At 39.1% G+C, this 27954-nt stretch overlaps 1 protein-coding gene, 1 long non-coding RNA gene and 1 pseudogene across 9 annotated transcripts; 2 read left to right on the top strand and 1 right to left on the bottom strand.

Annotated features, from left to right (window-relative positions):
* The first annotated feature begins 3028 nt into the window (after nt 1-3028).
* LOC104421970 (disease resistance protein RML1B) lies at nt 3029-12961 on the top strand. 8 transcript variants are annotated; one of them, XM_039299383.1, is made up of 9 exons: nt 3029-3175; nt 3401-3787; nt 5002-5510; nt 5611-6688; nt 6940-7263; nt 7357-9197; nt 9338-9490; nt 12004-12067; nt 12147-12961. In XM_039299383.1, exons 2-6 carry the CDS (start codon nt 3512-3514, stop codon nt 9088-9090), a joined length of 3921 nt encoding a protein of 1306 aa, XP_039155317.1. In that variant the 5' UTR covers nt 3029-3175; nt 3401-3511; the 3' UTR covers nt 9091-9197; nt 9338-9490; nt 12004-12067; nt 12147-12961. The 8 variants fall into 8 exon arrangements, with proteins under 8 accessions (XP_039155317.1, XP_039155316.1, XP_039155318.1 ...); XM_039299382.1 differs by having other exon boundaries at nt 9338-9505; XM_039299384.1 differs by having other exon boundaries at nt 7357-8872; nt 8960-9197; nt 9338-9505; nt 12004-12899.
* A 2187-nt stretch (nt 12962-15148) lies between these two features.
* Nucleotides 15149-18363, top strand: LOC104421964 (annotated as a pseudogene).
* Nucleotides 18364-18500: 137 nt separating this feature from the next.
* Nucleotides 18501-19613, bottom strand: LOC104421965. Its single transcript, XR_005545542.1, has 3 exons — nt 19463-19613; nt 19168-19286; nt 18501-19080 (listed from the first exon to the last, which is right to left on the bottom strand). It is a non-coding gene; the product is annotated as an uncharacterized LOC104421965 (long non-coding RNA).
* Between the last annotated feature and the right edge of the window lie 8341 nt (nt 19614-27954).

Here is a 27954-nt window from a genome sequence, read left to right as displayed (position 1 = left end):
TTGATATTAGTACCAATTCAGTCCATCCAACCAATTTTGCTCGGGCGGCACCGACGCGGACATTAGCGGTGGTCGGACGTAGCAATTTTTATGATTTTATTTTATTTTTTTCATTTTTTCCTTTTTCCTTTTCTTTTCGGCGGTGATCGGCGAGGGTTGCGACCCTCGCCTAGCCTCCCTTGGGCCGCCGGTGAGGCCATGGTGGCCATCACCTCGCCGGCGGCCCTAGGAGAGGCCGAGCGAGGGTTGCGGCCCTCACCGGTGGCGGGCGAGGCTTTCGCAGCCCTCCCTGGTGGCCGGCAAGCCTCACCGGAGGCTCCCTAACCATCGTCGGGAAAGAAAAGGAAAAGGAAAAAAATTAATAAAAATCTGAAAAAATAACTAAAAAATTATAAAAATTGCCACGTCACCGGTTGATGTCCATGTCAGCGTTGGTCAACCAATATTAGCCGAATGGATTGAATTGGCACCAATATCAAAAGGTTTATAACTAAATTGGTCCAATTGAAAAGTTTAGGACTGAATTGATACAAATGCAATAGGTTTATGACTTTTTTAATACTTTTCCCGTAAAAAATAAGTTTCTAGATGCCTTGCCTTCTAGTGGTGATATGGACATTACCATTTCATCCCAAATATTCCAACTACACAATGGTCGGGTGGCTACCCAACTTGCTAAATGCTGACCAAACACACTACTATGGTTGCACATATTGATGTCCCCAGTCTTGGAAGTTCTGTCCAAACCATCTATAGTTGGTAAGCTTTCACTAGTATTGTGAATATTTTTGGAGCTTTATTCCTATATGACTAAATGCAACTTTTGACAAATTAAATACCATGTATGTCATAACTTTTGTATGACATTTACTTGATAGACATAATTTTTTTTCCCGATTATTTATGTGCTGTAACTTTAAAAAAAAAAATTCACTTGAGTGTTATAACTTTACTTAAGTGCTATGACTTTTAAAAATGTTCATCAAGAATATTATATCATGTCAAATTTCAACACTTGGGTGAATGATTTAAAAAAGTTATGGCACAAGTGATCGAAAAAAAAGAAAAGGTTATGACATTTAAGTGAGTGCTTAATAAAAGTTATATCACTCAAATAATCCAAAAAAAAAGAAGTTATAGTATTTAAGTGAGTGTTGTATGAAAGTTATGGCATTTGTGGTGTTATTTTTCCTAACTTTTTTGTTTTATCAACTCAAAAACTACCAAAAATCCCAAATTTTTCTAAACTAACAAATTTACTGTAAATTTTTTTTCGTGACACAAAAATTCATAAACTTATACTCATGTGACACATTTATCTTAAACTATAAGACATTTTCATCTTTTACTTTTTAAATTTTTTTACTTTTTTTTACTTTTTTTCTTCTTCTTTTCTCTTCCCTTGTGGCCATGGCGGCAAGAAGAGAGAAAAGAAAAGGAAGAACAGAAAAAATCAAATGAAAATGTTCTTTGATGGAGTAAATGTGTCATGATTCGTAAAGTTTTGGGTTTTTTGTGGTTTTTTCCCTTAATTAAAATATATGAATTCTACATTTTCGGGTTTAGTATATGTAAAATTTGAATGGGCTTGGGTTTCACCTACAAAATTAGGGTTTTATCGTCATTAAAAGAATATCAATTAGCTTAAATTGAATGATTTCTAATCAAATAACACCCACGAAAATCTACTGTACTCCCGCCTTTCTTGCCAAAGAATCTTTGGACTTCGAGAAATTTCCCAGAAACTCAACTCAATTTCCCCAAAAGTCGAAAGCAAAACGCGTATTCCCTTTTTCACGGTCGGCTTGAAATTTCCCTGCAACCAGCAGGTCCTCACTTTGCTGGGCGTCAACGCACCAGTCGTCTCTCCACTTTCCTGGGCGTCAACGCACTAGTCGTCTCTCCCATGAAAATGGTGCCCACGCATAAGTGACACTGTAAAGAAATAGCGAAAATTAATTGATCTAGTGCCTCTTTGCTTGGACTTAAATAATAGTTCTTTTACCTTTTTGTCAAAATTTAAATTATCGTTCAAATCTCAGAAAATTATCAAAAAATTATATGTAAATTATTTGTATATCCTTAAGTTTATGGAGTTTTAGATTTAATAAATGAAAAAAAAAGACATAAATAATCCTTATATTTTGTCCAATATCTAACGTTGTCTTTGAATTTGGAATTTTATTTTATGTGATCCTTGAACTTTGGCAAAATATGCTATGTCATTTTAAAATTTTTTAATTTGTTTAATGTGATCCGTGAACTATTAACAGATGTCTAATCTAGTCGTTAAACTATATGGAAATAATGCATTTAATCTAAAGACTAAATTGAACACCTACCAATATTTTAGATATTACATTGAACAAATTAAAATCTAATGATAACATTACATACTAAATCAAAGTTTATTATTATCTTATAAGAGGGGATAAATGCTCCATAAATTTTAAAATATGTTGCAAAAGTGCAATCAAATTTTAAAATTTATTAACTTAGTGCGATTAAATCCTGCTATTAACTTCATCCAATTCAGTTAATAGGAAAAATGATCATGATTTTTTTTCCTTGAAGATGGAGGCATTGATATAGCTGCCAGGTCAGCAGATTTTAAGAAAAATTTAAAAAGAATAAAATAAAAATTTGGAGAAAAGAGGAAGCGTCAAAAGTGGAAAACCTAAAAGGACAGTGGTAGACCAGCGGTCCTCACGGGAACATTCATTCTTGGGTGAACAATTTTGACAAGTCATGGCATCAAAAAATAAAATTTGAATGGGCCTAGGCTTCGCCTTCATGGTCATTAAAAGAATATCAATGAATATAAATTATATGATTTCTAAACTAATAACATGCAATTTGTCCAAAAAAAAAAAAAACTAATAACATGCAATGAAAATCCGCTTGTACTCTCGCCTTTCGCGCCAAAAAGTTTTCGTACTTGGAGAAATTTCACGGTAACTCAACTCGTTTACTAAAAAGTCAAAAAAACGCGTTTTCACTTTTTCAAGGTCCCCTTGGCTTGAAGTTTCTCTGCAAAAAGCAAGCCCTCACTTTCCTCGAAGGGCACGGCGAAGGAGGGTGAATTCACCGTCTTTGTCTCTCTTCCGCCGATCTCGAAAGCCAAGAACGTTTATTCTTGGGATCTTCATCTGCTTCTCACCCCTTCCATCTCCGGGTAATTTCCTCTCGTTTATTGCCTTCTTTTTATTGAATCGGGTCTGTTCTGTAATGCAACTAGATGCAGAATTTGATGGAAACAAGAGAGGGACTCTCAGATCAGCATCAAATTCCTTCCTCAGTTGACTCCGTGATTGATCGCTGCTAGTTGCGTCTAACACTAATAGCTTTAGCCTCTAATTCTACTCACATGCTCATCCACTTCCATCTATGCAACTGTCAGCCCTCAGATCCTGAAACGCAATACCACCACCAAGATCGACGCCTGAATCCTTGACCAGTCGACCTCGTACCGTGTTGAAAAATCGAAACTTTCTGATATCGGAGAGCGGGAATGGCGAAGAAGAGACGGCACGAAGCTGAAGCGGCGACGAGCGGTGTCGAGCCTGCGACTGAGCTTCTCGGCGGCGGCGGCGGCCCTCGCGACGACGAGCCAAAGAAGAGGAGCGGCAAGAAGAAGAGGAGGGAGGGCAGCGGCCACCCCCGCGACGGAGAGCCAAAGAAGAGGAGCGGCAAGAAGAAGAAGAGGAGGGAGGACGGCGGCGGCGAAGGCGGAGGGGAGTCCAGTTCCATCATCGACGACGCTCAGTCTTACGAGCTCGCCACCCGCGTACTCTCTCTCTCTCTCTCTCTCTCTCTCTGAGTTTTCGCGTGGATTGCTGGCTATAAAAGCTAAATTAGTTTTGAGTGGATCTGTTGATTTCATTTGTTTGATGGGATTTTTTTATGTTTGTGCGAACAGAGATAGTGGTATCTTTAAGAGACTTCGATACGACAAATTCGTACATTGTTGTCTAGTGATTAGCAGTAAGAACACTCCTTGGCAGAAAATTGATAACCTCAACTCTGTATATAACAGTAGAGACGGATTGAATACACTATACTGTTGCACTCTGTGGTGAACCAGAACTCTCTGCTTTCACAAAATGCGGCTCTCATCCCTACACTGCTGTGCATTCCAACTTATTTTCTGGAAAAAACAGTAATATTGCATTCATGCTTTTATTTTCTGGTGAAATCTTATTAACCCCATAATTGATTAGTGAGTAAATCCCATTTGTCTGATATGCTGGTACTTTCTGGCAAGTGTGGATAATAGCTTCAGCCCTAACTGATGCTCACCCATGACCGTGTATCTGTTTTTTGATAACCTATGAGATGGCTGTAATTAGGGATCGGTTTATGATCTTACGAAACTAGTCCAATATGGTGGGGGTTGCATTTGCTTTAGTGTAATTTCTTGATTTTATTATTCTAAAGGGATCGTCATAGGGGAATGAGTTCTTCACCAGCATCTGTTAAGGTTGAGGAAGCAACTCAATGAGTGTTGTGGAATGTCTTCGTCAAATCTATTTTGGTTAAACAAAATTAGGAAGGTTTGATCATAATTTCTTATCAGATAATAAGATAATTAGTCAACCAACAAGCAACATTAGGCGCTTATGTGGAGAGGACATTCAACGTCACCTTTTAGGAGAAATTTTATCACCTAAAGAAAGAGTTTAAGACAAATATAGGTTGACAATGATTTATCTTCGCACCAAATATTCTTTTTTTTTTTTTTTTTCAATCAATTTCTATTGCGAATGAAAACCCATAATTTCGCAATCATGTGGGGATTTCTTTCATTAGATTGAGATGGGTCAACTTCTCTACTATATTGTTAATAACATATTAGGACGTGTTTTGGTGTCCAGTGCAATGCCCCAGCAAGAGCTCGGGCATTTGTCATCGAGGTTCCTTTCTAGAATGATGTATACAGAAGAGTTTCTGAGTGAAATGATGATAATCATCACTTCTACTTTCATAATAAATGTTTTTCAGGTGGGATATCAGGTCGTTGGAAGTCCTCTGAAAATTCAGGAAATGGAGAAGCCAGTGGGATTTGATTATGATGTATTCTTGAACTTTAGAGGACCGGATACTCGCCGTGACATTGCTGATTGCCTTTATTCCAGCCTCACTGATTTCGGTATACGAGCATTTAGAGATAATGAAGAGCTTCACGTTGGGAAAGAGATTGGCCCGGAGCTTCTCCAAGCGATTAAGCAGTCGAAAATCTCGATTCCTATCTTTTCTATAAGATATGCCGAGAGTGAATGGTGCCTCATGGAGTTGGTCCAGATGGTGGAGTGCAAGGAAAAGTGGGGACAAGAGATCATGCCAATTTTCTACGAAGTTAAACCATCCGAGGTTCGTGACCAGAAAGAAGCTTATGGTACGGCTATTCAATCACACAGAGATAAGCGGCTGTACAAAAAAAAGACTATTCGAAACTGGACGGTAGCTCTCAACAAGGTTGGAAACTTAAAAGGCTGGGAACTCAAGGAGAGGTACTTGAATTTATTATTGTGCATGATTTGTTTGTACCTTAGATATTATTTTGTTCATCTCGGTTTAACAGTTTGGTTATTTTGCCTTCAAAACTATTAGTGGCAAAGGTGAGTTCACAAAAAAAGTTGTTCAGGAGCTTTTGATCAAGTTGAAAAAGAACTACGTGGCTGTATCTGATTACTTGGTTGAAATGGACGATCATGTGGACGAAATCATGGAATTGATAGGTGAACGGATCATTGAAACAAAGGTCGTTGGTATCCATGGTATGGGTGGTGTCGGAAAGACAACTCTTGCCACAATCATCTATAATAAACTATCGGCCCATTCCACTAACTGTTGCTTCCTGTCTGACTGCAAAGACAAAGAGGTTGCGATTTTGCAGAAGCAGCTCATCTTTGATATCCTAAAAGAGAGTGTGCCCATCCGTAATAGGGCAGAAGGGATTACTGCGATCAAGGAGAGGTTATCCTCTAAAAAGGTCGTACTTCTACTTGATGATGTCATGGAAAAGACTCAGTTGGATGCTCTTGTGGGAATGGGTAAATGCTGGTTCGACAGAGGAAGTAAGGTTATTATCACCACAAGAGACGAGGAAGTTCTCAAACATGTAGATGTGAAGTACAAACTTACTGAAATGGATTTTAATCATTCCCTTATACTGTTTAGCAGACATGCCTTTAATAATGATCATCCTCCGGCTGAATATTTCGACCTCTCGAAAAATGCGGTAAATATCTGCGGTCGTCTTCCTTTGGCTCTTGAGATCATTGGTTCTCTTCTAGCTAAGGAAGACAGAAATTTTTGGGGGACCACATTAAAGAAGCTGAAAAGTATTCCCGATAAAGGAGTTGAAAAAAGGTTGAACATTAATATTGAGGCATTAGATCAACCAGCGAGGAAAATATTTCTCGATGTTTGTTGCTTCTTCGTTGGGTTTGATGTGAGAATTGTGAGTCACATGTGGGAAAGCTATGGGTTTCACCCACGCTATTATCTTCACATCCTCCAAAAGATGTCGTTAATAGAGATTACAAAACATAAGCAACTGTGGATGCATGATATCATAAGAGACATTGGGCAAAATTTTGTTCGTAAGAATGCTGATTATAAACCAGAGAAGCAAAGTCGGGTGTGGGATCATGAGAAATTGATTGATGTCCTTGAAATAAAGGAGGTAAAGTGTTTGCAATGTTTTCGTATTCAAAAGACGAGTTATACATATTGACTTTGCTTATTTGCTTCTATCTAAACCAAGTCATTACTTGTGTGCTTAGTACGATCACATGCTCATCTGTAAATTATATTGGAAATTAATTTTAAATTATATGTAAGAAGTACATTCTCAAGTATATTCAACTCGAATGCCTTCAACAGGCAATTATGGGATCATTATCTTTTGTTTAATGTTTTTTTTTTTTTTGGTAGGGAAGAGAAAATGTTGAAGCAATATGTCTCAGGTTTGATCGTCAATTTCAAGACTTCATTGAGAAGGAAGAATCTATAGGCCTATCAAAATTAAGATTTCTTCAAGTGGATTGTGTAGACTTGGATGAGAGCAACGGTCAGCATTTTCCTTCTACCAACTTGTGCCAGAGGAATCCGATCATGCTTCCTAATTTGATAATGCTCTCATGGCATAACTTTCCTGTCTATTTCAAATTCACCACAATTTGTTTTAAGAAGCTAATGATTCTTGATCTATCAAGGAGTCAAATTACTGATGAGTGGGAGGGATGGAACCACCTCAAGGTATAGTATTATTTCGACGTGAATTTGCTATATTGACTTTGTTATCCAGTATCTCAAAATTTATTCAGAATCAACCTCTTCTCTTCATTACAGATGACAAAGAACTTGAAGGTTCTAAATTTGACTGGATGTGGAAACTTGCATAGAACTCTTGACCTTTCTGCTCATGAAAATTTAGAGCAACTGATTCTTCAAGGGTGCACGAAACTGGTTGAAGTCCATAGGTCTATCGGTATGTTAAAGCATTTAGTGTTATTAAACTTGAAATATTGTGAGAAACTTCAGACATTGCCAGACGAGATGGAAGAAATGGAAGACTTGAGAGAACTTCTTCTTGATGGGACATCTATTACCAAAATTCCTGAATGGAACGGAATGAAGAAATTGGAAACTCTCAGTGCAGCGTCATGTCGCTTACTGAGTGAACTTCCACTTGGAAATTTTGGATCTCTCGTCAAGTTAGATCTTTCTTATTCAAGCATACGAGAGTTACCCGACTCAATAGAGACGATGAAGAACTTGAGAATACTAAGGATCTTTGACTCCATGTTAGAAAAGCTACCTAGCGCCCTTGGGAAGTTGGAGAGGCTTGAAGAGTTCTATGCCAACAGTTATGGATGTTTGAGTGGGGAAAATCCAAGTGAGATTGGAAGACTATCATTGGAGAAGCTTGAAAAGATCCATGCCAGCAGTTGTAGATATTTGAGTGGGGAAATTCCAAGTGAGATCGGAAAACTATCATTTCTAAGAATCTTGATGTTATCGGGCACGAGAATTTTCAATATACCTAAGCTTCTTGAAAGTTTGACCGAACTAGTCCTAACCAATAATCTACAGATGAGATGCCCAAATCTCTCGAACCTAATAAATTTGAGAGTTTTGACGTTGAAATTAGAGTATCAAAGCCCTTCCCATCCAACTCCAAGCCTCAATTGGATCGGAGGGTTAAGAAAGCTAGAGTCCTTGGGGTTGTATTGTGATGATTTGGTCACCCTACCTTTAGATTTTAATCTCCTTTCGAAGCTCAGGAAGCTTCAACTCCTCGCAAATAACCTAGAATGCCTACCTAAGCTTCCTCAGAATTTGTCATACTTCCATTTTGATGGGCGTGGGTTAATGGAAAAGTCGATAAATCTTTCATATTGGGAGAAGTTATCAGAATTGAAACTCTCTTATTGTGAACAGCTAAAAGAGATTCGAAGTTTTGGAACCTTTGAAAAGCCTGCGATTGCTTACTCTTTGGGATCTTCCGTCGCTGGTGAAGTTGCCCACCTGACTGGCTTGAAGAAGCTCCAGCATTTATGGATAAATGATTGTCCTAAACTGGTTGAGGTTAGAGGTCAGCAAGAATCGTTGGGGTCTTTTCTTTTAGAGCGCTGTCAATCACTCGAACAGCTGCCTGATCCATTGAGCTTCAAGCATATACAAGTATATATTATAAGGAGTTGTCGGAAGGTAAAAGAGATTCAAGGCCCGGAAACTTCGGAGAACTTGGGTTGGTTACAGTTGGCTGATCTTCCGTTGCTAGAGAAGTTGCCTGACCTGACCAATGCCAAGGAGTTGAGGTTACTTTTTTTAGAGTGCTGTCCTCATCTAGTTGAGATTCCAGGTTGGTTAGAATCATTGCGACTCCTTGGTATAATTGGCTGCGGGTCTCTGCATCAATTTTCTGATCCTTTAAGCTTAATGAATCTAGAGGACGTGATTATAAAGGAATGTGAGAGATTGGAGGAGACTCTGGAATCCGATGAGTACGGTGAGTACATATATGTGAAATTCTGGAGATGTTCGAAAGAAGAGAGGAGCCATTCGAGAAGGTTGTGGTGAAAAAGTGAGGAGAGCCTTTCCAGAATTTTGGTTTAGAGACTGAAATCGCGGAGAGAAGATTCCGTATCAGATTAGTCAGGAATATTATATCGAAATGACGCGTAAAGGTGGGACCACTCTTCAGAAATATCAACTTTTTCTCTCTCCTTTTTTTATTTTTTTTTTTGTTTTTTTTCTCCCGTTGCCCCCCCTCTCTGTCTTCTCACGTTCTTTCGTTCTCCTTCCTTCGTCTTCCTCCCCTCATCAGCGACAACGCGAGCGAGGAGCTCGCCCAGAACCAGCAGCGACGGTGACCCCGAGCGGAAGAACGAGACGCGATTCGACCAGGCGGAGATCTCCCTCCGGGGACTGCCACCCCCGTCTTCCTGACCGCCCATCTGTTCCCACGACAGTTTTGTAGGTTGTCTAGAAAAAGGTCTTGCTTTTTCCTTCTTCGCATCTTTATTTGGTTTTCTGGTAATTTTCTCTTCGCATTTTCATGAATTGGGTCCGCGTGCGAATCTTCGATGCAATCTGTGATAGATTAGGAAAAGATTTGGGACGGATTGAGTTGGTTTTTATTATTTTCAGTCGTGACTTGTCATACATACGAAATGAAAACAGCCCTTTCGATGAACTCGCTCGGGAGCTGACTCACTTGATTTTCTTCCATCTGCATCTAATCTTTAATAGCTTTGGTCTAAACCACAAGTCGCATTCTATTGAAACACATTGCTACTCCTGTGCGTCAGTTCGGTTCTGCACCCGTGAGGGGATTGATTTTCGCTCCTTAGGAACTAGTTCAAACCATACATGGCGAATCAGTTGTTCTTCTGAGCTTGTCAAGGTCTAGCTAAAAGTGAAAAATTGTCCTGGAAGGCATGAAATCTTGCTATAATCGATTGGTTCTGCAATTTCTTTCTTCTTATTTTTGGTCTTGTGGTCCTACTTACTTCTAAAACTTTTAGCTGGTGCAATTAGTAATAAATCTCGGAACATGTTGCAACTCCCATGCATCAGTTCACTTCTGCACCAATCAGAGTATCAATTTTCGCCCTTTGGGAACTAGTCCAAACCTTGCAGGTGGAATAGTTCGAGGCAGGGACTCGTTTCTTCTTCTGAGGTTACCAGGGTCTAGCTAAAGCCAAAATATTGTCCTTGTAGGCATGAAAACTCACTACAGTAGGTTGGTTCAGCAATTTCTTTCTTCTTCTCTTGATCTGTTGTGGTCCTACTTACTTCTAATATTTGAGCTGGTGTACTTAGTGATTAAATCTCGTTATGGGAGAAATTCATCAAGGATTCAAGATGACTTGCTCCAGATTTCATTCGTAGAGATTAATGTTCTTGAGGCATTACCCTGAGAATGTGTTGCATTCAGTGTCGTGAATTCTATCTGACATCAGCAACCATATTCATAGAATTGTTGCTGATTTCCCGTGAAAATTTCCACATTGAAGAAATGAAGTAGGGGCAAAACATTGTGTCTACCATAAACATAAAACGCTCCCTAGGTAATGATCATGTGCAATGGTCACCAAGGTTCTTTAGTTTTGATAACTTAAGAACAGATTTCTGCAGGCGCTTTTGAATGGATTCATTACTGCGTTTCTAGTTTCATCATTTGAAATTTTTGGGTGATATTACCAGCAAAATTGGAATTGTTAGGTAAAAGAAAACAAATGGTTACTTGCTTGTTAGGTAAAGAGGTAGTAAATTACCAAAGCTGTCAGAAATTTAGCAAGTTCCCACTAGATTGGTAAATTACCAAGTCTTCTGGAAACTTTCCGGTGTTGTAAGTGAATTAATAACACTATCAGAAATTTACTAATATTTCAATGAAGTAGTAAATTATCAACTCATTTAAAATTTAACCAGTATCGTAAGTAAATTAATAACAATACTTTTGAACACGGCATACAACTTCCCATTGTGCTGCACTCTCCAGGTCTGCTCATTCCCCATATTAAGTAAATTACCAACTCCATTGAAATTCTACAAGTGTTGTTAGCAATAAACCAACACTATAATTAATTTTTCTGAGTATGTATATAAGATTCTGGGAAAAGACAGATGTTCTACCGTTCTCTATAAGATTGAGAAAATGTAAAGTGCAATGATTTCTACATGAAATTATATGACTTGTGTACCTGATGTGACTTGAATAGCCTATATATGATATTATGAACTTGAGGTCCAAGATTGAGAAAAGAAAGAAAATAGAATGGGTATGAATCTTGATGAGAATTGAGTCTAGGATAGCTGTCATTATGTGTTTGTACTGTATTTATCATCGTTGGAGGATACCTGTGATGAATGGGTTGAAGCGTGGTAAATATGTATTTATGATTTCTTCTTGCATTATTTAGTGGTCATAATGTCTTGTTAGTTGAGTTAGTCAAGATGAGTTGTGGCTAGTAGCAAGCAGGTAATAGATATTTACTTGTGTCTATCGATGAGCTGTTCATGTCTATGCATAATGAGATTTGGTATGATCAATTGTGTGCATTTTAGCATTAAAACGAATGTCATGCATTGCTTCTATTTTATTCATAGCACAGATAATTATAGTCATTTTTATATAATGCACGGATTACACTGTCTTAGGTGAATATTGGTTTTCCTATTGATAATAATATATGACCTTATTTGCTAATTGTTATTGTTATGTTCTCGGGTCGAGTAGTGGGTAGGCCTCCCATTTTGGAAGTAGAGCTATCATTTACTGAACGTCAACTCATTCCCTCAAGAATATTATACATATTGGTTGGTTCAGAGTTTAGGGATGTTTAGATTTGCGCTTCTACGTATCTTTTTAAGGCAGATCTTCCGTACAAGGTTTTAATTACATAAAGTAATAAAAAAAAATTATGTACATTCACTTGATGATAAGTAACTTATTAATTCGATATTCAAATTGCATGTAAAATTCAGGTTTTGACAATTTGGATGTTGCTTCTAAATTCATTGAAGCTCCAAGTCCTTCGTAGCTCAGAAGGTTAGGGAAGCTGGGATCCTTGCTGTTGGAATCTCATTATTTCATCACCCCATCTTCAGACATCATTCTTCTTTCACAGCTCAAGGAACCTGAACTGGTCCCCTCCAAGAAGCTGCACTGCCAACCTAGCCTTGCCCCAAATTTGTTGTACTTAGATACCGAATCATGCAAGGAAATAAAAACATCAATAGACGTTTCAAATTGGAAGGCGCTGTCAGAGTTGGAAGTTGCTCATTGCCCTAAAGTGAGAGAGTTCAGAGGCCTCCAAGTTTTGGAGAGCCCGAGTGCCTTCAAGCTTGAAGGAGTTCTATCTATGGACAAGTTGCCTGACCTGACCAACTTGAAGAAGCTCCAGAAATTTTATCTGCAGTGATGTCCTAAAGTGGCTGAGATCCAAGGCAGAGTAAAATCGTTGGAGGCAACTTTCGATAGGTTCCTTTTAAATCTTTGGAGAAGTTACCGGATCAAGAAGCTAAAATCATTTTATACACTCAAGCGTGAGAAGGTAGAATGTTCTCTTGAGTGCTGATGATCAGTGAAGTACTTGAGGAATAGACGCAGCCTGATCTTGCGGAATCCAACTTAGAGTATCTTTTTGTTGTTTTTAAGATACTTTTATCTCTTGGACTTCTGAGTTTGGTTAATGGTAGAAAGTAAATGTTGGTTGCGCACCTGATTTCAGTGGTTGGCCAGCAGCTCAAAACTCTGTATAGACGCAGTTCTCCTGTATTCCTTTTCTGGTAATTGTCTCTTTGCTGTTACATGAATTGGGTCCGTGTGCAAATCTTTAATGCAATCAGTGATAAATTAGGAAAAGATTTGGACGGATTGAGTTCTTATTATTTTCAGTCATGACTTATCATATATACGGAATGAAAACAGCCTTTCAATGAACCCACTCGGCAGCTGACTCAATTGATATTGTTCCATCTGCGCATCTAATCTTTGATAGCTTTAGCCTTAACCAAATCACATTCTATTGAAACACATTGCAACTCCTGTGCATCAGTTCACTTCTGCACCAATTAGAGAATTGATTTTCGCTCCTTAGGAAGTAGTTCAAAACATGCATGGGAAGCAGTTGTTCTTCTGAGCTTGTTAACTCTAGCTAAAACCGAATCATTGTCCTGGAAGGCATGAAAACTTACTATAATCGATTGGTTCTGAAATTTTTCTTCCTTTTTGGGTCTGTTATGGTCCTACTTCTAAAATTTTTAGTGGGTACAATTAGTAATTAATCTCATCATGGGAGAAATTCATCAAGGATTCAAGATGACTTGCTTCAGAATTCATTTGCAGAGATTAATGTTCAATGTGTTGCATTCAGTGTCGTGAATTCCATTAGACATCGATGACCATATTCACAGAATTGTTGCGGATTTCCCATGAAAATCTCCACATTGAGAAAATGAAGAAGTAGGGGCAAAACATCTTGTCTAGCATGAACATAGCCCTCACTATTTAATGGTCAAGTGCAATGGTCACAAAGGTCCTTTGGTTTTGATAAGTCATCATGTGCAATGGTCACAAAGGTCCTTTCGTTTTGATGACTTAGAACAGATTTCTATAGGGGCTTCTGAATGATTAATGATTGCGTTTCATGTTTGAACAATTGAAATTATCAGTTGGGATTTAAGTTCTTTTTGCAGAAGTAGAGAATGTATGAATCTTTAGGGCAAAATTCTACGGTGTTGTGGGCTTGGAATTAATCTATGCTTGTAATTTTCTCAATGTACATATTTCCAGATCTCCCGTACCAATTAAATCCGAGAAGCTTGCATTTATATGTGTCGAGGTATTCTTATGACAGTTACGGGCTTGAGGAAGCTCCATGATCCTCGGTGGATTGACAGGTTACGCCATCCGAAGTCCTTGGAGTTGCAAGCTCAGGAAACTTGTTCTCGATTTTTAAGAACCTCAGGTTCTTGCCTAGACTTCCCATGAGTTTTGTCTGTCTTACATATCCTACTTCGCCAGGAAATAAGAACATCAATAGACCTTTCTAAAACCTGAGACAACTCTCAGCTGTGACGGTTCTTGGTCGCATAAAGCCGAAAGAGTTGCAAAGCCTTGAAAAATTGGATGTGGATTCAGATGGGCTTCATTTCTTATCACGAAGCTCTCCCTTGCAAGGGGCTCACATGAACGCACACTTTAGAAGGTTAATTGATTTTTCTTACCAAAACAAGACGATCTCCTGACCCAAACGGTTTTGTCCTTTAGCTTATGGGTAGGCACTGCACCTATCTGGTAATTCCACTCCAAAGTTGAGTGTGATTAGACTAGAATATTATTAACATGGGTTTACCTTCTCAGAAAGTGTCTACCTATATGCCCAAAGACAAAATCGTGAGACTTGGAATGAGATGGGTAAAAGCGGATAATATTTCAAGTGAATTAATCCAAAAATGTCACAATAGTCTATTGAAAAAGTGTTTGCCCGTATGCTTGAAGGACAAAACCATGAGACTCAAAATGGGACGGACCAAAATGAGTAGTACTTTGGATTAATCCAAGAACGACACAAAAACTATCTATTTCTGGCCTATTCATGATGAGACACTTAGTCCTTAGTTGGCTAAGAAGTAAATCAAGATTAGTTACTTTAGAGAAGTTGCTATACTCTTAAAATCAAGGTTAGCTATTCCTCATGGGAGGAGGACCATTGAAAAGCTATCCCATGTAATCCGGCGTAGATCCAATTTTCATTCTCTAGAATTGCTTTTTGCATTTTTTTAATGATGAATTACTTAAAATAATCAAAATGAGAATTTATGTTTGATTTGTAAATAACTCGGTTATAAAATTGACTTATCCTATATTAAACTTATAATTATAGTTGATAAAGCAATAAGTTGTACATATTATACATATGACTAATCTTGATTTAGTGACTTACAACAAGATATTAAATCTACGACACATTTTAATTTGTAGCTTAGATTTACTCATAACCAACAAAATAATTCATGGTCACGAGTCTAATTAATATATTGTCATGCCGAAATTACCATTTTGCCACTGCGACTTTGCCTTCCCTCTTCATATAAGCGCTCTCAACATATTCCCGCCCGTACGGTCAACAGAAACTCCCCATCGCACTCAATTTGCATCTATGCGAATCTTCTCCGACAGAGTTCGCTTCGTACGATGATATGATGGAATGGCGAGGCATGCGCGGGTCAAGGCTCTGGCGGGCGGCCTCTCCTTCGCCACCTCGACCCCATTCACCAAGCTCCTGGACAGCTGCGGCCTGTCCAAGTCAGCGCGCGACACACGCCGCATCCACGCTCGGATCATCAAGACCCCGTTCTCCGCTGGTTTTTATCCAGAACCGGCTCATCGACATCTACGCGAGATGCGGGTGCCTCGACGACGCCCGCAGGGTGTTCGATAAAATGCCCGAGAAGAATACCTTCACGTGGAACGCAATCTTAGGCGGGTTGATCAGATCGGGGTCTCTTGATGAAGCGGAAAAGATATTTGGGTCAATGCCGGAACCCGACCAGTGCTCATGAAATTCGATGCTGTCAGGTTATGCGCAGCATGAAAGATTCAAAGAAGCCCTGCAATGTTTTGGTAAGATGCATAGGGAGAATTATGTGCTTAATGAGTACTCATTTGGTAGTGCGCTTAGCGCATGTGCTGGGTTAGCAGATATGCATCTGGGCCAACAGATTCAGGCTTTGATATCAAAGTCTGAGTGCTCGTCTGATGTTCATATGGGCTCTGCTCTTATCGACATGTACAAGTGTGGGAACGTGGCTTGTGCACAGAAGGCTTTTGATGAAATGAGTTCTCCAAACATAGTTTCTTGGAACAGCTTGATTACATGCTATGAACAAAATGGTCCAGCCAGTGAAGCTCTTGAGGTTTTTGTGAGCATGATGGATTGTGGGTTTGAAATAGATGAGTTCACTTTGGTCAGTGTGGTCAGCGCATGCGCTAGCCTGTCGGCTTTTAGGGAAGGGATGCAAATTCATGCCCATGTTGTAAAATGTGACAAATTTTGAAATGATGTTGTTTTAGGAAATGCATTGGTTGATATGTATTCTAAGTGCTCTAGAATTAGTGAGGCCAGAGCAGTTTTTGACAGAATGCCTACCAGGGATATAGTGTCAGCCACCTCCGTGGTAAGCGGGTATGCAAAAGCAGCAAGTCTCAAAACTGCAGGAGTAATGTTCACGAGGATGATGGAGAAGAATGTAGTTTCTTGGAATGCCCTTATTGCAGGGTATACCCAGAATGGAGAGAATGAAGGAGCATTTGGTTTATTCCGCCTTTTGAAGAGGGAAGCCATTGAGCCGACGCACTACACATTTGGAAATTTTCTCAATGCGTGTGCAAATCTTGCCGATCTGCAGTTGGGGCAGCAGGCTCATGCTCATGTCTTGAAGCACGGATTTCGCTTCCAGTCTGGAGAAGAATCCAATATTTTTGTTGGAAATTCTCTTATAGACATGTACATTAAATGTGGAGCTGTGGAAGATGGTTTATGGGTTTTCAAAAATATGTTGGAGAGGGACAAGGTCTCATGGAATGCCATAATTGTTGGATATGCGTGGAACGGTTACGGGATAAAGGCGCTTCAAATATTCAGGAAAATGTTGGTATCTGGCGAGAGACCAGACTGTGTCACTATGATCAGGGTTCTCTGTGCATGCAGCCATGCAGGGCTGGTCAAAGAGGGGCGCCATTATTTCAAGCAGATGGTCGAGGAGTATGGTCTGGCACTGGTAAAGGACCATTATATGTGCATGGTTGATTTGCTCGACTGATCCGGTTGTCTCAGTGAAGCAAAGGACTTAATAGAGGCAATGCCCATGCAAGCTGATGCTGTCCTTTGGGGAGTTCATAAGGATATAATGCTAGGAAAACACGTAGCGGATAAGCTCTTAGAGATCGACCCTTCGAACTCCGGACCTTATGTTCTGCTCTCAAACATGTACGCGGAAAGCAAAAAATGGGGCAATGTCGTCAGAATAAGGAAGCTGATGAGGCAACAAGGAGTAGTCAAGCAGCCCGGCTGTAGCTGGATAGAAATTCAGGGTCAAGTTCATGTCTTCATTGTCAAGGACAAGAGGCACCCTCATAAGAGGATATTTATTCTTTGTTAAGATCTCTTAGGACAGATGAAGTGAGATTGGTATGTCGCCATTACGGATGACTACGAGGCCCATGAGGAGCTGAGTGAACTGGACTTTATGTCTTCTGAAATGGAAATGCTGGCTGATGCCGCTGTTTGTTAGTTCATGGAGAGTCATTATCCTTTGATTTCTCTTCATCGTTCATACCATAGTAACATTTGATAAAATGCGTGAGCAGAAGAGCTCTCTTTTCTGTGTCTAATGCACACTGTTGTTTGGCCGAGTTTCACTGGCACTGTTGGGTTGTAGCCAACACGATGCAAACACAAGTCTATTTAGACATAAGGAGCAGAAGATCTGCATAAGGGTAGAGCGTACCACAACTAACTGGAGCGTTCGGTGTTATTCGGTGTTATACAAATTAACGCAGAGGAGATTGAAGGTTCAGAAAGAGGAGAAATTTTATTTCCACAGACGGATCAATGGACTGCATTGTCTTCCCGAAGGAACAGCAGAGAAGAAGAATAATTCACCGGCTTGAAGGAACAGCAGAATAGAAGAATTCACTGGCTCAAGAGACTGGCATTTGAGACATTCCAAAAAAGACACTTGCACTGAGGTCTAGAAAGCATCCTCCCCTTTGAGATGTGAAACTGCAAACCTTGGTGCAAGCCATACATGGAGATGACTTTTGTGTGTCAGTACTAGCTAATCTCGACAAATTATCAGAGCCTATTATTTTAAATGAATACGCAAGGGAATTTTTATTCAGGAAGTGAGGAAAGCAAGTTGAAGGACAGGATCCTAGGAATGACCAACAAGCCAGCAAGAAAACTGACGATTTCCATATGAACTCAAATTAGAAGTTCCTGCTTTTTAGTAATTTTCTTTTCAAAAACCAACTCATTTTAAATAAATAGGATCGATTGAATTGTGAACCCTGCCAAAAATACAGAACCAAATCATCAAATGACTGACCAGGTCAGGTTGGTTCTGTTCTCTTGTTTTTCTTTTCATATGCACGATACAGAAAAATGAAAATAGAGGCGGTTTTCAACCCATCGCATTCAAAGAAATTATATACAATACGCCGGAATTCCTTTTCTTTCCGCTCTCTCGACATGAGTACCATCACAGAATTAGTTCTGCAGTACAAAGGAACTTAAAAAAAAAGAAACTACAAGAAATAATAGAATTTTCACTCCTAAGCAAGACTGGCTTGCTTCCAATTACTAATACATCATCATGCGTCGACATTCCAGAGATAAAGTGAGTGGATAAAGGTTCGACTCAGAATTTCTTTTCCACATCGATGCAGTGTTATCTGAAAGTGGATGTATGCAGCGCATTAGTATGACAGGCTTGGCAATAACAGCAAAGAATAGGATTCTGTAGCAAATTCAATTCAAAGCGTGAGAATGACAATTCTCATTATGCAGATAAAGATATTGTTGCAAAATGACCTACCACTAACGAGTAGTCAAGGAAAGTGCTCATCAAACCCAACAATTGGCATGGAATACCAAGATCAAGCGAAGGCGTAAAAACATGGGAGAGCCTGATTCAGTCTTCCTGACATAAGAAGAGATCAAATTCAGGATAGGGTATAATGAAATGATTAGCTGTGTAATGGATTAAATAGGGCTCGCTGGGCTTAGAAAGGAAAGATTTCTAGGGAAGGCTTCGTGCAAAGCAAACAGTAACAGCGTTGGAAGAAATCTGGTAATGTATTTAAGTCTATTACCACTTGTGCAAGTAGATGGACAAACAGAAACCCAAAGTTCAGTTCGTCGACATATAAATTTGCAGTCAAAATACTAACAGAACAACGACATGGATCATAAAGCTTTCAGAACAATAGTCTTGCCCTCACCACGGTCATCAATAGAAGGAAATGCTGAATAAAAATTTCCGCCTGTTCTGCCTCTGAAAATTAGAAACAATAAGCAATTTCTCAGCATACAGAAATCAAGCATACTATCATTAATACATAAAGCACAGCCAGTGAAAGACCTCTCGACAAAGATCTAAAGCACGCTGAGCTCCAGTTGCTGCCTCCTCATGGTTGTCCTTGACCTCCAAGTTAATCAGAAGTACAGTCTTCATAAGAATCCGCTCTCGGTTGTTGAGATCTGCACAAAATGCATTCGATGTCTTGTCAACATTCCATGGCCAAGATGTCGTATTTATTCCATACATAGGTAAAGGTCATATTTCTCCCTAAGATCCAGTTAGAACGAAACTGCTTTTTTACTTCGAAGAACGTTGATCAGTCAAATTTGCCGACAAAAGGGGAAGAGTGGATGACCTGAATTGTATGGAGTCGAGGTGGCTGGGGCTTGGACATATCAACTTCTTTTGCGGTTCTGTTTTTTACACGTGTGCTATGTGATCTCTGCGCCTCCTCGCTTTCGGCCTTCCACCTGACATTTATTGCGAAGATTTTCGCAATATGGTCGAAATAGTTTAGTGGTTTTATGGGAGCGTGGAAACAAAATTCTGGAAGCTCGGTCCCAAATGGATCTTCCTTCAGTAATTCGACATATACAGGACATCTACCATGAGTTGTGATGGAACGTTGCTCGTAGTCACGAGTTGTGAACAACGACCCTCCAAAATGGACTCCTACCCCCTTGCTTCAGGTGAACATTGATGCAAGACTCTCATGCCTCCATTGCCGCTTTGGCCAGAGATCATAGAGGTCATGTGTACCGCAAACCTTGTGTCTAGAACTTACGCTTTCTCTGTTCTCCATGCTGAGGGAAACGTTGATTTATTAGCAACTCAAATGGCTTCTGAACAGGTTGGAGAGATGTCTATTTTGAAAGAGTTTCCGTTACCTGCATATGAGAAATAAATTGGGACAAAACCATAAATATATCATCTGGAATATTTCAACTGTAGCTATTTTTGAAGACTCGTTGTAAATTTTTTGGTGCTTTATTCCTTCGTGTCCAAATGCAGCCTTTGAAATTAAAACCTAATTCTTTTCTATGAATTTATTGGGAATAAGTCTAACATAATCCATCTCAAGTGGATAATATGTATGAGTTCTATGTTTTCATGTTCAAGGTATGTAAAATGTAATGCGTCTGGGATGAGTAGCAACTCCTTACCTTCCTGCAAGTGCATGGCACGTGAAGGTGAGTAGACTCTTTAATAAAACTCTTCCTTCGGCTCTGGCATCTTTATCCGCTTCTTAGCGTTTGATCCGCAATAATTTCAATGTAGTAAATTTTAAACTGAGGCGATTTTGTGAATTTCATTCGAATTGAGCTCTTTAAATCATTGAATTCTTAAATTTAGCCCATTTGAGCCTTAAACCCTATGCAACCCAGACACATTTTTCCTCGACAGTCGTTGAAATTTTCATGTGTCTTACATGTGCCATGCATATTGCATGTGCTCTACGTGTGCCGTGCATGATGTGCTATGCACATCTTCCCAAAAGGGTTATTGACTAAGTTTTATATTTTTCACGTAATTTTCCAATTTATACTTAGATTAGAATTAGGATTTTCAGTATCTCTTTTGGAAGTCGTTGTATTTCTATGCTCCCAGGGGAGATCCGAGATATACTCTCTTATTTAATGAACGTAATGAGATTCTATAGCCGATTAAAAAATGATTGTCGATAAACTACCACTTATATTGTAACTTTTTCGGAGCTTTATCAATTTCTAGACGATATAACTTTTTAGAGTTCAAAGGTATGCATGTTTTGCAGAAAGTAGATAATTTCAAAAGGATTTTGCTAAAAAAATTATTTATATTGCTTACAAAAATGAATAAATAAAAGTTATTTTCATCATCCGTGAAATTATTTAGGCATAAGTTATTGTCTACAATGAAAATATTTTTTATTATCTAATTATTTTATGTGATACAAGTAATCATTTTTAAGAAATTTTTCCAAATTATTTATTTTTTCATGAAACAAACGGAGCATAAAAACCTAACTCTAGTCTTATAAGTTTACTATGAATAATATAATTCATCTCAAAGACTAAAAGGTATGGATTCTACATTTGTAGATTCAATTTATGTTGAATTTAAATGGGCCTAGGGTTTCACCTACAACAAAAGAACGGTTTCATCGTCATTAAAAGAATATCAATCAATATAATTATATGATTTTCAAACTAATAACATGCATTAATTCTCGTCTATTAGAACTCTGGTGGTTTGCGCCAACAAATCATTGGCAAGTCAACAGCTGGCTTTCACCTCGATTACATCAAAAATCAATGGCCGGCCTTCATCTCTATTATATCAAAAGTCAACGGATTACATCAAAAGTCAACTGCCGAACTTCATCTCTATTATATCAAAAGTCAATGGCCAACCTTGATCATATCAAATGTCAACGATCGGCTTTAAGTACACCTGCAACTCGCAAGTCCTCACCTACCTAGAATAGCATTGCAAGCGAGGGCGAGCGGGCCATCTTGCGAAAAGTCTTTATTCAGTGGAGCTCAAACCCAAGAATGTTGATCTGGGGGATCTTTATCTGCTCAACGGCCGGCCTTGATCTCTATTATATCAAAAGTCAATGGTTGGCCTTCATCTTTATTATATCAAATGTCAACGATCGGCTTTAAGTATACTTGCAACTCGCAAGTCCTCACCCACCCAAGTGAGGGTGAGTGGGCCATCTTGTGGAAAGTCTTTCTTCAGTGGATCTCAAACCCAAGAACGATTGATCTAGGGGATCTTTGTCTGCTCAACGGCCGGCCTTGATCTCTATAATATTAAAAGTCAATGGCCAGCCTTGATCTCTATTATATAAAAAGTCAACGGTCGGCCTAATCTCTATTATATCAAATGCCAACGATCAACTTTAAGTTCACCTGCAACTCGCAAGTCCTCACCTACCTGGAAGAGCATTGCAAGCAAGGGCGAGCAGGCCATCTTGCGAAAAGTCTGTCTTCCATGGAGCTCAAACCCAAGAACGATTGATCTGGGGGTACTTTATCTGCCCAACAGCTGGCCTTGATCTCTATTATATCAAAAGTCAACGATTCGCTCGGGGTAAGTACACTATTAGTGCCAAAACTTATGTATGGCGTTCACTTTAAGTGCCAAAACTTTTGAAAAATAATCATTTCAGTGCCAACGCCAATCTAGTTGGTCGGAAATCCGACGTGACACTTTTTTATTAATTTTTGAAGCTGATGTGGCTCGCCGGAGAGTAAATTCAGCATTTAAATAACAAAACGACGCTGTTTGGTGTCTCTCCCCCAATTCAAAACTCTAAATCCCCAAATTGAGAGAGAGAAGATAAGCCGGTGACGGGCCAGTTGCTGTCCTCGACGGCCCCCGTGCTTGATAGCCGCGGCTCCAACCCCGACCCTGACCCTGCCGACGGCCACTCGGTGGCCAAGTTGAAGGCCGTGATTTGGCTGGTGCTCAGGGAGGCCATTGACGAGTGCGCTGCCCTTGATCTCTCCCTCTCCATGTTTGATCTCCCCAACGAGTGCTTGCCCTGCGTCTTCCAGTACCTAGGCTCTGGCGACTGGGGCCAGTGCTCCCTTGTGTGCTGCCGCTGGCTCGTGATCGAAGGCCAGAGCCACCAGAGGCTCGCTCTCCATGCCAACTCGGAGCTACTGGATGCGGTCTCGGCACTATTCACATGGTTCAACTCGGTCACGAATCTTGTGCTCAAGTGCAACTACAAGTTGTTGAGCATCGGCAATGACGCGCTCGTGGAGGGTGTCCAAATAGTGCCGAGCGACGGCGGCCAAGTAAGCTAGGTCGGCGTTGGGCGAGGATCGGACAAAAAAAACCCTAATTTCAATCCCCAAATGAGTTGTGCGGCGTCGTTTTTGTGAGGCCATCCATTTAGGACGGCAAAACGATGTCATTTTCTTAAGGAGGACGGAAAATGACATCGTTTAAAAGCCTTGTCGATTTTATTTTTCTAAATATAAAAGCCACGTAATCATTTTGACAGGAATCTCTCGCTGGTGGCATTAAAGTAATCGTTTTTCCTTTGATTTGGCACTTAAGTGATCCAAAATAAAGTTTTGGCACCAAATTGAGCGTCGTACACAAGTTTTGGCACTAATAGTGTACTTACCCCCGATCGGCTTTAAGTACATCTACAACTCGCAAGTCCTCACCTACCTGGAAGAGCATTGTAAGTGAAGGCGAGTGGGCCATCTTGTGAAAAGTCTTTCTTCAGTGGAGCTCAAACCCAAGAACGATTGATCTGGGGGATCTTTATCTACTCAACGGCCGGCCTTGATCTCTATTATATCAAGAGTCAACGGCCGGCCTTCATCTCTATTATATCAAGAGCCAACGATCGGCCTTCATCTCTGTTATATCAAATGTCAAAGATCGGCTTTAAGTACACTTGCAACTCGCAAGTCCTCACCTACTTGGAAGAGCATTGCAAGCGAGGGTGAGTGGGCCATCTTGCGAAAAGTCTTTCTTCAGCGGAGCTCAAACCCAAGAACGATTGATCTAGGGGATCTTTATCTGCTTCTTAGCATTTGATCCGGACTCTTCATCTTCACTCCTCCATCCTTGGTAATCTCCTCTCATTTATCGCCTTTTTCCATTAATTTGATGAGAACAATAGAGGGGCTCTCATATCAGTATCGGTTCTTTCCATAGTTGACTCCATGATCGATCACTGCAATTTGTATCTGACACCAACAGTTTTAGCATAATGCTAGTCATGTGTAAACCCTGCTCATCCGCTTCCATCTATGCAATAGTCAGGCCTCAGATCTTGAAACAGAATCCCACTCCTATACATCAGCTTGTTGATATACTCAGAGGTTTATGTAATTCAGGACTGCAATTTACACTCTTTAGGAACTGGCCAGCACTCAAAGCTGAATTAGTTAGAATTAGGATCGGTTGATTTCATTTGTTTAACTGTGGAGACAAATTAGTTATTGTCTGGTAAATAAGTAGTGAGAAAGAACGCTCCTAGACAGAAAATTGATACCTTCAACTCGACATTTAACAGAAATGACAAACTGAAGAGTATATAATGTTGCACTCTGGCAAATCAGAACTCTCAGCTTTTGTGAAATGCAGCTTTCATCCCTACACGCCGTGCGTTCAAACTTATTTTACTGGAAAAACAGTTATAGCGTCCATGCTTCCTTGTTTTGTTGAAATTTTATTAGCTCCATAAGTGATTAGTAATCCGCTCCTCTTCTTCTGATATGCTGATACTTTCTGGCAGATGTGAACAATAGCCTCGTGCCTAAGAAATGCGAAAATTAATGGCTTTAATGCCATTTTGTTTGGAAATAAATAAATAAATTTTATTTTTCTATTAAAAGTTGAAGTATTATTCAGATTTAAAAAAAATGAAAAGATAAATACAAATTTACGTGTTAACATCTAACTATTGTGAAAGTTTTGGGACGTTGAAAAAGAGTTAAAGTGCGTGGGCAGTGTAAATTAAATGAAGCAAAAATTAAAAATCGGAGAAGGCAAACTCAATCCAAATTGATGTAGTTTAGTTTAATATAATTTTTATTAATTAGCTTCGTTTTCTGTGAAAGAAAAACAGTGTAACAACTATTACTATATCAATTACCAAATGCTCACATAAACATAAATAAAGTTGGACAAGAATTAATTAAATTTTGATGCATAAAAATATTGTGCATATCCCTCCCTTGCATTGTGTTTTGTATGATAAAAAAAGATATAATACGTAAATGAACCCAAGCATTAACGAAATCAAATAGAGCGAGAACTCACGTTACTTACGTTACTTTCTATAGATGAATTCTGAGGAAAGCTGACATAGAAGTAGGTAGCGAAAAGAAATAGAGACTCATTTATTGATTGTATAAACAACAAACGGTGAGAATGTTATGCTTTACCAAAAAAAAAAAAAAAAAAAAAAAACAGTGAGAATGTTATGAGAAAAAAAAATCAATTTTAAACATAGTATTTACAATATGATTGCATTTTCTTCATAGTATAGATATTCAACAGGATTATATCTTGATACTAGAAATATAAATTAATTTACCAGTCATTGTTTCAAAATTAAGAAAATTATAATGGTATAGTTTTTTAATTGATTAAATAGCATCAGTATATCAATCTATTTTTCTTATTTTACTTTAATCATAGATAATATATAAAAATAAGTTAAGTTGACTTATATTTTGTAATTCGTCATTATTAATATTTTCCTGATTATATATGTGTGTGTGTGTATAACAAATCCCAATGTCTATTGATTCGACTATTCAAATCTAAATAATATGATAATTATTTTAAAAAAAATTCCTTAGTCAAAAAATAATTTTCGGGATTACTTCTAGTGGTAATATGGACATTCCCATTTCACCCCAAAATTCAACTAAGCTTGCAGGCAGAAGAATAGCTAAAAGCTGTACGATCCAATGCAATCCCATTCTCTACTTGTAAACCTGCAAAAAATGCAATAGGAGCCCCCAAGAATTGCGAACGGAAAGAGAAAACAGCACATATCTAGGAAGTTTTACTTGAACCATCCATGGTTGATGAATTTTCATTTGCATAACAAATTTTTTGGAGCTTTAAAGAATGTTTGTTTTGCAAAAAATGAATGATTTGAAAAATATTTTCTGAAAAATGATCACTTGCATCACTTATAGAAATTAATAAATAAAAAATATTTCACGAAAATATTTAGGCATTAATTATTATTAATGAAAATATTTTTCATTAATTGATGATTTCAAGTAATATAATTAATTATTTTTAAAAAATATTTTTTAATTATTCATTTTTTACGAAACAAATAGGACCTTGATCCTCTTGTAGCTTGATGCAACTTTCATTAACTTTTGTTTCGTAAATTTATTGTGAATAACTTTCCGTCATAATCCATCTAAATTACTTAAAAATGTGTAGGTTTGATTAATGAATAATTTAAATGGGCCTAGGATTTCACCAACGAAAGAAGGTTTCGTCGTCATTATGATCTCTAAACTAACAGGACTTTTGAGCCGAAAACTGTTTTGGACTCGGAGAAATTTCAACCTAACCTAAAACTCAAATGCCTCAAAAGAAAGGCGAGTTCACTCATTTTCTGTACCTGCGGTCGGCACATGAGGGTGAGTGTCGAGTCTCCTTCTTGGATGAGCATGGCACGTGAGGGCGAGTAGAGTATATAATAGAAGTCTTTCTTCATCTGAACTCGAAAGCCAAGAACGTTCATTCTTGGCATCTCTATCTGCTTCTCGGCATTTGACCCGGACTCTTCATCTTCACCCCTCCCATCTCCGGTAATTTCCTATCGTTGATTGCCTTCTTTTTAATGAATTGGGTCAGTTGTGTAATGCAACTGGGTGCGGAATATGATGGAAACAAGAGAGGGACTCTCAGATCACCGTCAATTCTTTCCTCAGTTGACTCCATGATTGATCACTGCTAGTTGCCTCAAACACTAGTAGTTTTAGCCTTTTACTCTGGTCACGTGCTTAAACCCTGCTCATCTGCATCCATTTTTGCAACTGTCAGGCTTCAGATCCTGAAACGCAATGGCACTTCTATGCATCAGCTTGTTGGTTCTGTAATTAGGGATTGCATTTCTCTCTTTAGGAACTAGGCTGGCGCTCTGAACTACTTTGAATGGAATCGGTTGATTAGATTTATTTAATGGGATTTTTCTTGTGCGACCAAAGATACTGGTGTCTCTAAGAGACTTTTGATACAACAGACTAGTGTCACGGGCCGATCAATTGGGATCGTGACCGCGCGGCGACTCGGGCAACTTTGGATCACCCAAGCCAAGCCTTGCTCGATCGAACGGTTACCCGCTCGCTTACCCGGATCGTTGAGAGAGAAAGTTAGAGAGAGGAGCTCTGAAAGGAATGGAAAGCTTTGATATTTTTGAAATGGATTGGATGATTACAAAATGAGGGAGGACCCCCTTTTATAGTTGAGTGCCTCGGATTACATCCGTTGATCTACTTTTCATCCAACGGGCGAGATCGCACTGCTTCAACTACCGACATAATGTCTAACTACTGTCTACCGACATAAATAATGGAACAGACTTCTAGAATATGACTCAATGACAGTTTCGCCCGCCCTTGGAGATTTCGAGTAGAAGGTTTGGTGGGAATCCGAGTGAGAGCAGGAGGTCCACAGGCGAGGTCCACAGGCGAGTTGGGGTCGACTCGGGGAACCTCCCGGGTCGTCCATCTTTCGGCCCGTGACACTAGTACACTGTTGTCTGGTGATAGGTGGTAAGAACACTTCCAGACAGAAAATTGAAACCCTCAACTTAGTGTGTAATAGTAGAGGCAGACTGAATAGACTATAGTGTTGCAGTCTGTGGTGAACCGGAACTCTCCACTTCCGTAAAGTACAGCTCTTGTTCCTGCACACCTGTGTGTTCAAACTTAGTTTCTGGAAAACCAGTTATAGCATTCATGCTTCTTTCTTCTGTTGAAATATCATCAACTCCATTGTTGGTTAGTAATTCACCCCTCTTTTTCTAATATGCTGATACTTTCTGACAAATGGGAATGATAGCTTCTAATGCTCACCCCTTGACCCTGTGCCTGTATGTTAATATACTAAGAGATGACTGTAATTAGAGATCAGTTTATGCTCTTTAGAAACTAGTCCAGTGGTGAGGATTGAATTAGCTTCAGTTAAATTTCTTGATTTCACTTTTCCAATGAGATCATCATAGGGGAATGCGATTCTTTGGCTGCGTCCTTTAAGATCAAGGGAGCAACTAATTGAGGGTTGTGGAATGTCTGTCAAACTATTTTGGTAAAAACTAAAAGAGTAAGGATTCATCATAATTTCTTATCAGAC

Source organism: Eucalyptus grandis, chromosome 8 (assembly GCF_016545825.1).
Source record: "Eucalyptus grandis isolate ANBG69807.140 chromosome 8, ASM1654582v1, whole genome shotgun sequence".
Taxonomy (NCBI): domain Eukaryota; kingdom Viridiplantae; phylum Streptophyta; class Magnoliopsida; order Myrtales; family Myrtaceae; genus Eucalyptus; species Eucalyptus grandis.
This window is presented reverse-complemented; position numbering and strand designations above follow the sequence as displayed.